Here is a 12,087-nt window from a genome sequence, read left to right as displayed (position 1 = left end):
AAGTTATGTGAAAAAGGGGGGTGAAATGAACAAAAAATGAACAGAAATGAATAAATGTGTGTAGATAACTGGGTGGCCTGCTAAGCACACCACTTGACAAGACCGTAATGCTGAAATCATTAGCGGAATAATTAAATTGGTCTATTGAAAGTTTAGTTTATAATTAGTCTAATAAACTGTCAGCACTCTTACCCAATACCAGCACCCCCCCCCCCCCCCCCCCCCCCCTGTTGTGGACCTTGGAGCCTTACCCTGAGGGCCTGACTATAGGGCCCGATGTTGGCTGGGGCCCAGTGGGACAGGCTCTGGACATGCAGGGCTTCCTTCTGGTGGAAGCAGCCTTCCTCCAGGGGCTCGGTCCAGTCATGGAGCAGGCAGTCCATCTGCAGCCGCTGACTGGCAGGTAGAGGAGCCTGAACACACACCCTACAAGGAAAAGAGAGGAAACATGGAACGAATGCGACAACAATAATTGAATTGAATTGAATTGAGAATAAAGCTGCTGAAGAGAAGCATATGTATTTGGAGTTAATGTAAATGTCCCTTAACAGAGAGAAGGAAAACGTGGGAAAGGACTGTATGTGTGTTTGCACCTTTACCTTGCTGGAGGGTTTATGCCAAAGTGTTTCTTATAGACGGTGTTGAGAGGAACAAAGTCTTCCATGGACTTCACATACAGATGAACAAGGATGATGTCCTTCATCTTCCAGCCTCTGTTGTCCAACTCACCTGGACACAGCCAACAAGTTGTACTGTAAATAACTGTAGCGTAGCATATCATAAATTGTGGAAACATAACCTTACCTCCAACTAACTTACTCCCACCTTCGCTAAGCTAACTAGTGTATATTTGGTAAATGTGGTTGTGTTCCACATATATGTAAGTGGTATATAGCAGTATACTCCAAATAAAAAAGCAATATAAAAAATGACCATGTATACGTAAGTAAAATGGTAAGCTTGTGACCAAAAAGAAGTGCTGCATTTGGCCCCAGTATAGTCTTATTTGTAACCGGTCACCAATTCCATCAAATTTGTTCTTTGAGACGCATCTTTTTGGTTTACCTCTATAAAATGATTCTAGTTCTAGTATTTCTTTTGACATTTGGTTTTGAAGAAGTCATGAGTTATATCTATTCCCACTGCAACAGACAAACTTGCCAGTGACAAACAAATACTCATGGAGTCTAAGTCAGTGTACAGGCATTTGATGCTGTCAAAATGTCAGGCTCACAACCTTCCATAAAGTCAGCCTGTTCAAAAAGTAATTTGAAGGCTATCACTGCTGTAGTTAAGAGGTGGATAGTTTCTATGTTTTTTCCTGACACTTGAATCCATTGAAACTGCATTAAAGTGGTAATGGTATTTGTCCCCTTCTATAAAGAGCAGTCTAACGCAGTATGTGTGCATATCGTAGGCTTTGGATTCAAACAATGGCACAAGGGCTCAAAGCAAAGCCTTTCACCCTACAATCATTTGAAAGAGCTTCAAGTTTGTTTTTCCTTTGCCAACACCAGCGTCTCAGACTACTTCGCCCTCATACAAAGAGGTTGTTCATTAAATATTAACTTGTTTAATATTGTCTCTGCACTGTGAAGGCTGTTCAGCCGAGCACCACGATAAACATTAAATATGCTTTTCATCTTTCGCTCCTCTTTCTCCATCAAAAAAGAGCGAGAGAGAAAGAAAGAATCAGATACAGTGTAAAAGCATGCACTTCTGCAGGGCAAAAACCATAACCCACCCAACATGACTGCAGTGTGAGTGTATGTGTTTTAAAAGAGGCTTTGTTTTGGGTTAATTTGAAGTGCTTGTCCTTGTTTGGTGGCCAACTCGCGATCCCAATCTTGTGACGGACGGAGTCTCTGACACACAGGGTTTTGCCTGCTGGGTTGACAAGCACTTTTGAATAAGTAACGACTTCCCAAGCTCCTCCTCCTCATATGTCTTTAGCTAACGTGGCAAGGAGAAACAAAGACGCCCAAGGGACAAAGAAGTTTTCCCCATATGTTTTTCTCTAAAGGATTTTTGGGGCTCCAGTAGTACAGTAAGCCTTGTAGAATATGTTTTACTGAGCTGCTCAAATCGCCCCTGGAAAAAGGAATTCTGTATCATCTCCCCATGGTCATATCAAAAATGCAATTATTATTTGATTGAAGAAAACATGACTTATTAAAGGTTAGTTTACTTGATGACGTTGTGTGTGTGTGCCTTTTCTTCTGCGATTCAAGGGAGGCAAAAAGGAATTTCTAGTAGACCCTCATATAGTGTAGAGGTATTTAAAAGCATGTCCACAGCAGTGGTACACCATGTTCTTCAAAACTATTCACTGTGTTTCTCAATATGTTCTCTCCCTCACACTTTCCCTTACTTTGCAGCTGTTTGAAAGCTGCCGATGTCTGGCCCTGGATCCCGAGATCTTTGCACTGAAGACCGTTGACGCCCGAGATCCACTGATAGCCTTTGGAGCTTCTTGGTGAGCAGGATGGAGGGAGATCTGCAGGAAGATGTAAATGAAAAGGAAGAAGTTTAGCTGGTTTGGATTTTCACACATATTTTGGGCAGTACAAATGGTTTGTCCAGGCTTATAATTGCTCGTTGAAGACTTTTAGAACATAGAAAATGAGTGTGTAAATTTCAGTTTTTTTCTTCATTTACAACTAAGGCATATGCTGTATGATAGATCATTCATGCATAGGTGATTCATGTCTGAGGAGAAAATAATTCAGAGATTGTCACAAAAATGCAGCTCTTGACAAAGACTCACACAGAAATACTAGCATCATGATGCTGGCCGCATGACACAGATTCAGGGAGCAAACACCACACACAAATATCATTTGACACACACACACACACACACACACACACACACACATAAACACACACTCAAGCATGCATGTCAGCACGTGCATGTCTCACCAAAAATGAATCTCACCGTGGCCCTGCTGACAACTAAGGTCACAATTTGATGTAAATTCTTGCTGGTTGTCTTGAGCTTGATCAGCATATTCCACCTCCTCAGTCATCTTGTCAATGGCGCTCTGGCAAGGACAACTACCATGGGGCAAAGCTCTCACCACCACATCCTGCAATAAAGCACCACAGGGAATACATTAGGCCAAACGCCCACCAAAGTGCGCTGAGCCTTTTGCAAAGACAGACAAAACGCTGTATAATTAGCCAACCTTTTCAAATACCCCACCAAGCAGGCTGTGTGTGTGTGTGTGTGTGTGTGTGTGTGTGTGTGTGTGTGTGTGTGTGTGTGTGTGTGTGTGTGTGTGTGTGTGTGTCAGTCTTTCATGACAAGAGCCCAGATACATATAACTTCAAGGTGAATGACTATGAAACAACATGCTAACATATTCGTGGTTCAGGCGAATAGGGAGTGGTGTTTTCTGATACTGTAGATTCAATCAGGCTGGCTGTCAGTCAAAACTCATGACTGGATGGGTGAGACATGTTTTGGATTTCACCAGTCTCTTCCTGCTGTTTACTTATACTTTCCTTGCTACTTCTTTAAATAGCAAATCATTACCATTTTTCTCTAAGGCATACATATTACCTGCCAAATCGTGCTGGGGCGTTACACATTTGAATACATATTTCATATTTCCTCAACGCCCCCCCCTCACCCTGCCGAACACTCATTCACCCCCCTCATCTGCTGTCAACTGCATTAGGCCATATGATAATCAAATTAATTATACTTCAGCCCCTCTCTCCTGGCCAGCATGAAAAATAGCTTGACTAGCATTAACGCAGGGCAAATGATGGTGGTCCATCCCCACCCCCTGAGCCCGGTGCAGTTTCCTCTAGTGCTAGTGTCACCGCAGATCTGTCACCCTGACGAGAAGAGCTTCAGAAGGCTGAACCAGGGCAGGTTCTCCCCTGGTTGCCACCCCGCCTTCCTTTTCCCTTTCCCTCCCCTTGCAGGCCCTGGATCTCCCTGCTCTTTCCCCAGCAACCTAGGGGGGGCTACAGGGGCAGTGGGAGTGTGTGAGCGCGTGTGTGTTTGTGTGATGGGGGTGGGAGCGGCGGCGTGGGGAGTGAAAAAAATATATAGCTGTAGGGAGTGAGGCTGCAGGGTCACGGAGGTTGTGGGATGGGGGTATGTTTTCTGTCCATAACAGTTCCAGCCCCCACCCAACATGAAGATAGACACGCATGCAAGGCTACATACACGAACGCACGCTCTCTTGCACACAAACAAACACAAATGTAAACATTACTGTGTGATGTGCAAAGAAACGCACAAGCAAATCGCATGCCCTTACCCCGGAGACATGTTGAGCCACGGGCCAGTAACATCCCTCAGTGTAACCCTTATAAAACCTCGCGGCAACAAATACGATAACATGCATGCAGCATTTCCTGTCGCCAGGAAAACGCATCAACTAGTAGGTGTCTTATTGAACCAGACAATTATAACCAGACTAATTAACTGAGGTCAATGTTTCCATCACAGGATTTTTGACAAGACTTTAAGGATTATTATGAAGTTGTCAGTTCTTGCAGAAAAAGTTAAATGTTACAAAGTGTCCCCCATCTTGTCTGTGCAGCCCCATTCAGCTCCTTCTAATATACCAAAAGCCAATTCCTACTGCCCCCCCGCAACCCCCGCCTGTGTCCGCTTAGCCAGCTACCTGAATGCAAAGCGCCTTAATGTGAGCCGACATGTTTATTAAGCTGGGCCTAGTTTCCGGCTGCAGTGAATATTGCAGACGTCAAAGTAGGCCATGTGGGGCTAGAGGAGAGAGAGCGAGGGATGAAGGGAGTCACCGAGAGCAAGAGTGTGCAAAAGAGAGAGGCCCTCTGGAGGGTGGTCTGAACCCTGCCTTACAGTGCTGTGTTTCTCTTCTGCTCGACAAAGTTATCAGACACCAAAAGGTTTTGTTCTTGTATTTGTTTTGCCCTCATAGTGGTTTTGAAGCAATCAACCCCAAGGTGACTCAAACTTTTGTTGTGATATCATTGATACAGCATTGAACAGCATTGATCCCATTTGCAAAACAAGTTGTACTCATGGATTCCTTCAGAAATTTGACTCACGGCATCCTTGTTCTCCGTGTGTATCTCGGTAAAGTTTAGGTAGCCAACAGGAGCAAAGGCATCTGCTGAGTGGATCACCATCTCTGCTGCATCACTGAACACACACATACGTGAAAAAACGTTCATGTACAGAAGTGTTGGCAAAAACAAAACATCAATTTACAAAAATAAAACGGTCACATGCTGAAAATAGTGTCCCTATAATACAGACAAATTATTGTAAATGTATATTGCCTTACTCACATGACCATCTTCTTTTTGAAGAGGGGACAATCAAGGGTGAAGGTTTCATATTCGCCTCCTTCTCCACAAATATGAACTCCATACTTCTGGGAGAGCTGATCAGTGAAAGCAAAATATCTTATTAAAATATGTTGAAACGCTTGTATTTCTTTGAACAAAGTATTTCCTCTCATGTTCCACAAAATTTTGAAAATGTAAAATTTAAAATGTGTTAGAAATACCAAATAATTTGAAATAATACAAGTCTTACATTAACACAAGTATCCTCATGTTCAAATTAGAAGTGCATTACTTTTGACACCAGTTCAAAAGAAAATAAATATTTCCAACATTGTGGTAAAAACCAGCAATTGTACCAGAACATGATTGGTGTGACTGGGATATTCAGGGTTATTTTCTTACAATAAGCACAGAAAGCAGAACACTAAGAATACAATTACTCAAAAACTAAAAATCAAAGTAAAATATATTCCCCTGTAGTATTAAGTACTTCAAGATGTTTTAAGACATTGAACAGCTAACCTGACCTGTGAGCAAATGGCATACATATAGAAATACATGGAAGTGCTGCAGTCTAGAGTGTCAAGTGTGTGGAAGAGTTTCTGTGACCTGTTTCAGACAGGGCTCCATGTCAGCCAGAGGTTTTCCTAAGTGCTTCTCTGGATCCAGGCCTGGCACCCACGTGAGAAAAGCACACAGGAGACATACAAACATACACACAGCGATGCACAAAGACAGAAATACATACACAAACACAATTTCACACAGACACACGTATGGAGAGAGAGAGAGAGGTCTGATCAGGAACAGAGAACAGTGATTGAAGATGACAGGCAGGGAGGTTTACAGGCAGACGCACAAACACACACACACGTAAACCTGCTCCCTGGATCTATTTGTTTGACTTTGCAAGTAGTGTACACAGATCTCTCCGGGTAAGGGCAACAGTTTTCAATTGCTGGCCGCAGACCCCCCACGCCCCCTCGCCCGCCGCCCCCTCATCTAGTTCCCTTTGAGAATGTAAACTCTGGAAAGAGATCTTGTTTATTTGTCTTTTTCACTCCCCTTCCCCTGAAATGGTGCATGGAAGTGACTCACAGGCATGGGAGAGAAAAGAAGGAGGGGAAGGAAGGTTGGAGTGCTTTGTATGAATACCCAGTGGTGCCACACTCCTCAAACACAAGCTCACTCCCCAGACAAAAAGAAACAAGTAACCAATCAACCAACCAAGAAAAAAGTAAAACATCCATTGCCATACCCAGCTACCCTTTTAACAAGATATCCAAATCTAGACCGTAGCATCACCTAAAGATTAGCACTTCGATCAGTCCTATTTAGAGCTTATGTACATATTAGCAGGAATAAAAAAGGTGGACTTAAACAGTAAAGACTTACTCAGCTTGTTGAGCATTGTAGGGTTTTACTCCTTAGTGATACTAAATCCTGATTTTGTCTTTCAGACGCCACCGCGCTGAACTCCATCTCACCTTGTAAACAACTCCTTTCACAAAGAAAGTGAAGCCTGCGTTTTCCTACTGTACATTCTTCACTGTTCCGACAAAAAAACAAAAGACCAGAGTACCAGGTGCATTCTACAAAGAATAGAAAACGTAACAGGACATGACTCTAAAATGCTAAATCTTAGGAAATTACAAACCATGTGTTATATGCTCATGCCACACAAAAAAAAGAAGCAAAGTTACTGGAACCTGGAACCCAACAATCTTAACGGTCACCGACAATGGCTTGCCTTATCCTCCAACATTTTCCTTTTTCTGTGGCTGCCTCTTAATTGATTGACATAATCATTATCAAGTTACCAATGACCTACATGGAGTGACGTGCAGTTGTGACAGTAATGCCATCGCAATAAAAAAAAATATGCTGAATTGTCCCTAATTTCTCTGAAAATCCATAGCTCCTGTATTCCTATTCATCATGTGTTTAATTAAAGGAACAAAGTTAATCGTAATGTGAGAATCTCTCCTCTCTCATGGCCTGACAACCTCAAAGGTTAATGTGTCATCCGTGGGCCCCATGTGGAGCAATGGATGGGAGACAAGAGGAAAGGGTGAGAGGATGTGAAGGAAGGACGTGGCATCCCATCCTGGGTTCATCTTAATCCCAGCTGTGTCTCTCCTCCGGGCCGCGATAGTCCAGCACGACGGGGGAGAGACAGAGGGCCACAGCGGAGGGAGAGAGGGAGGGTAGAAAGGGTGTGGAGGGAGAGAGTGAGGAGACCCTTATTCTCTTCCCAGGGGATCTGTGGTCTTAATTAGTGTGAGAATATCTAATCTCAACATCCTCTCATTTTAACCCTGCCACAAAGGTAATAAGGCAGGAGGGGAGAAAAAAAAAGCATTCAAATTCAATCCCATTTAAATATCCTCTTTAATTAGTCATGCCTTTTAACAAATTTTAATAATTGGCTCCAAATTGCTGAGGGGATGCCACATTTTTTAATACATTCATTAACTTCCCTGCTCTTAAATAATATATGATACTTGATATGATATTTACGAGGAGGGGACAATGGGAATCTAGGACGACAGGAGTGAGTGATAAAATGATACAAAGATGGCATTAACGTGGAGGTATTTCTCCCAAGACCACTTAGCACTTGTATGAGTGTTTTCTTAATTGATGTTCCTGACTGACTTAAGGTTACTGAAACCATTTGGAAATGAGGATAGCTGGAATAAGCTTGCACTTGTACAATACATGCTTTAAGAAGTCTTTGAGTAGCCACTGGTGTGAGCCTTCAGCGATCCAACACCACTCATTTACATGATCTTCACATCTCTGTCTTCTCTGAACCTGTTTTACAACTTGACCTAAACCCAATTACCTAACCTCATTATGCCACATTAAACCCAAATAAGCCCACTAGAAGCTGCCATTAGTCTGCCACCAGAGACAGTAAGACTGCACTTTGGAAAGAGAGGAGATTCCCTAAGAGAGACTGAGAGAAATGGCTCTCCTTTAAAAGGGCTTTTTACCTCATATTATCCTATAAAACTCCAATTAAATTCAGTGAACTTTAAAACCAGGGAGCCCAGTAATGAGGGAGAGCATTTTTCAAAAACCTTGTTGGCATTTAGGGCCTTGAAATTACCCAGGAATAAAAAGTTTACAAGTAAACCAAGAGCCATTTAGTCATTCAAGTTAGTTTTTATATGACTGATATGAAAAACTGATGTTAAAAACTATGCAGAACATTATAAGACACAATGCTAGTTAATCCTGTAGCAGAGAATTTACAATAACAAGTGGAATATGGAAAATCCTTTTTGAAGTCAATTCTTGGACCCAAAGTCAAAGCCTTAAGATAATAAAAAAAAAACATTCTCCTTCTGAAATAGAAAATGCTGCTCCCACTACTCTTAAAGAAGTCAATGGCAATTATTTCCAGAGCACACTTTTGCACTAATTCTTTTTAACGATCATGATTGGCCTTTTCCCACCTTGAGGAGGTTGATTCATGAAAACCCACAGCAGTGAGTTGCCTATTTAATTGAAACTGCTTGTGATTTTGCTTACTGAGCCTAATGCTAAATTAAAAGTCGGGAGATTCTAGATACTGTCTGAGCTGAGCTGAGCACAGGGTTGTCTGAAGATCGTGCGAGCTGACAGCTCGGCTTTAATCCCTTCCTTCAGAGAGAAAAGGCAGAGAAAATTGGATTCATGATGTGTAACATTTTAGCCTTTAAATGGATGAAATAAGCATCTCCTCCCTAGCAGGTGAGCTGCATCAGCCTTTAAACAACGCTCTCAAAGACCCTCGCCAAAACAATAGCTGTTCACTATCACCTAATCTTCGCAAGAGAGAGAAATGAAGAACAGAGAGAAAGAAAGAAGGGGAGGGAGGCGGCACCGCACAAAGGATGATAAGATTAAGGTTATATGTGAAATTTGTCAGGCTCTTATCTGAAATTCAGCTCCTGTGAGCAGAATAATAGCCAGCATGAATTGTGTAGCAATCGCATCAAGATGAAATCCTTTCAGTTTAACAAATCAGAAAGGAGAAACTGGGAGTACTTACAACCATACAGAACTTAACCCGCACATAATTAACCTGTGCAAATGAATAAATCTTTTTTACAGATAAAGGATTTTTTACAGAACAGGTGGTTTAAAAAAGAAGAACAAAAGAAACAATTGCTTCCCATTAAATTTGAACTAATTGGTCTAACTGGTCAAGAACATCAATTTGCTTGAACTGGCAAGAAAACATCACAGTCACAGTGGCTAACAGGACACGCAGGTAAAATGGTTGTCCAGGTACTTTACGAACTAGCTCCATGAATACACAGGCATAGGTTGGCTGGTAGGTAGGTAGGCCATCCAATCATTTCACGAAGGTCGAATGAAATGATTGGACTGGACTGGCTTATTACAGGCCTGCAATAGCCACTCTTTTTTTGTCAGAGCATTATGATTCAACAAACCTAACAAAAAATGCTTTTAAAATAAAAATGACTCATGACTCTATTCCTTTTCTTTCTCTCTACTTTATGCTATCTAATAAATGCAGAAAAATACGTAAAATTAGAGAAATGATAAAAAGGAAAATGAGACAAAGTTTTGAAGTTGAAATGATTGGTCACTATTTTGATAATTAATTACACTAAGTAATTTTTCAAGAAAAATATGCAAAACATTGCCTGGTGTAATATTTCTCAACAGTCAATCCTCAAAATGTGGTTTATAATAAATATTAAAGCTAATATATTTGGGTTTTAGACTGTTAACTGGACTAAAAAAAGTGATTTGAGGACGTCTCCTTGGCCTTGTGATAGTAAAACATTGTGTTGTATAAAACAAATATTAGCTACAACTGTAATTGACTTAAAAAAAATATAGATTTTTTATTCATTTTTTTTATTTTTATGATCTGACTCAAAAGAAAGCTAATGAACTCAACCCTGAGCAAGAGGCTGAGCATGTGACCCCTCTCAAACTAATAACCTAAATTAAGAAACCGCAAGTCTATCATTCACTGCAGCTGACTTAAATGTATAGGTCGGGCCTTAGAGCTTTAGTGTGGTACAGAACATGTCATCAACAGATAACAGTGTTAATTTGGCCTGGGTTAGAGGACAGCACACTTAATTCCAGGAGTAAATTGCATCTTGACTTTTTGCAGAGGCTACTAATGTACTGTCTGATCATCATGCTCCAATCTTGTAAAAAATATCTTCTGCCTGGTGCAGTTTCCTTAAAAAAAAAAAAGAGTCATATCTTGATGTCTTGGCACTATACAAACATTACTAAATATATGATAGGTAATGGAAAAAACAGGTTGTAATTTGCTTGTTTCCTTCAGTAAACAGAAATCTAAATTGCCAATTCACTGCTTTCAAGTTAGTCTTTGAACATTAATTGTCTTTTAAGTAAATATTAAATTATATTCAACGTCTTTAAGTGGGTGAGGTGATCGGTGAAAGCAAATTTGTGACATAAATTCCCTTCTTCATAGCAAAAAGGCTATGTTCGTGTGAAGGGTAAAAGATCATGAGTGATAAAAGGTTTTCCGGAGGACAGACCTTGATTTCACGCATGGCAATTATCTCTGGAGCTGAGGACCAATTAACTGCTGAACCTGTGCCCTCATATACACCTGCACTAATCAATCAATTAACTAATCACATGAATATTTAATACTAGCTTTTGGAATGGCCAATTACCACGGTTAGCTCAAGAGATATTGTATTATAAAGAGATAGTTTCCCAACAAAAATATGCATTTTCTCGTTGAGAGAAATGCCTTTTTGCTAATTAGAAGCATTTTCTCACACAATCGTAGGCTTAGACTCAGATAGTTGAACTTACTTCACTACATGCAATTTGGCATCTTCAAAGACTAAAATCCTCTTTTTCCTCTTGTTATTTTAGGCGGCCATCAGCACGCAAATGAACACTTCTAGAGAATTCACTTAGAGGATCATCCTGCATTTGGACAGCTGTCTTTTCACTGCAGGGATTTGTCATCAAGGAATATATCCTTCCTTAAGAAAGAAAATATTTGTTTTCCTTTTTTATCCATTCACTGCTAATTTCCACCTGTCTTTCTGAGTGCCTAATGAAGGAATATTAATCTTGATTGACTTCTCACTATTCAGGGCCCACCAAAACCCATTTCATACTACTAAAGAATATCATAAGCCGTTTTGGCTGTCAGTTCAGGCGCAGACTTAACCTATGCCCTGTGAGAGTTTTATTTATTTTTTCTCCTCATGAGGTCTGCATCAGTAAATCCTTCCAAATCTCTTTCTCTCGCTCACATACACACACACACGCAAACACCAAAGGCCACCAGGTACACCCTTTGTCACCCAATCTCCCCTAAACAGCACACCTCACTGCTCAGACCTGCTCCCACCAAAGCTGCAATTATGTGAGTGCAGCCTAAAATGCCTTGGGCGCTTGCACCCCTATTCAATTCTCTCCTTTCTAATTACCACTGCCTCGGGACAGGTGAGGAGTCAGGGCTGATAAGATCTTTCCTTTTTACCTGTAGCCAAAACACACACGCACACATACTCACACAAACACCTACAGTTGGAGGCCAAGATACACACTCAAAGGCACCCGAGGTGACTTTCCTTTCTAATTATAATCTTCCAAAAAATGTTGAGAATTTCCTTTTAGACAAAGTTGTGTTTAGAGTAGAAGGCTTGGCGGCGGTAGCTGGGTTACAAGGTGACTGAGGTCTTATGGGTGTGGTTTGTTTTCCATATGTGTGTTATGGTAGACAGGTAATTTGGGATTTTGATTGATCAATTAATATAA

The 12,087-nt window shown here is 41.1% G+C and overlaps 1 protein-coding gene across 1 annotated transcript in view; it reads right to left on the bottom strand.

Moving 5' to 3' along the window:
* dph6 (diphthamine biosynthesis 6) overlaps positions 1-12,087 on the bottom strand; it is a 55,903-nt gene that overhangs the window by 27,169 nt on the left and 16,647 nt on the right. The window contains exons 6-12 of the mRNA XM_068718108.1: positions 5,905-5,966; positions 5,296-5,390; positions 5,053-5,146; positions 2,939-3,089; positions 2,372-2,497; positions 600-729; positions 252-426 (exon numbers count right to left, since the gene is read on the bottom strand). Of these exons, the coding sequence (XP_068574209.1) occupies positions 252-426; positions 600-729; positions 2,372-2,497; positions 2,939-3,089; positions 5,053-5,146; positions 5,296-5,390; positions 5,905-5,966 (833 nt within the window). The remainder of the gene's footprint in view (positions 1-251; positions 427-599; positions 730-2,371; positions 2,498-2,938; positions 3,090-5,052; positions 5,147-5,295; positions 5,391-5,904; positions 5,967-12,087) is intronic.

Source organism: Cebidichthys violaceus, unplaced genomic scaffold (genome assembly GCF_023349555.1).
Source record: "Cebidichthys violaceus isolate CVI_PGR_0920_01 unplaced genomic scaffold, fCebVio1.0.p SCAF_22, whole genome shotgun sequence".
NCBI classification, from domain to species: Eukaryota; Metazoa; Chordata; class Actinopteri; order Perciformes; family Stichaeidae; genus Cebidichthys; species Cebidichthys violaceus.
This window is presented reverse-complemented; position numbering and strand designations above follow the sequence as displayed.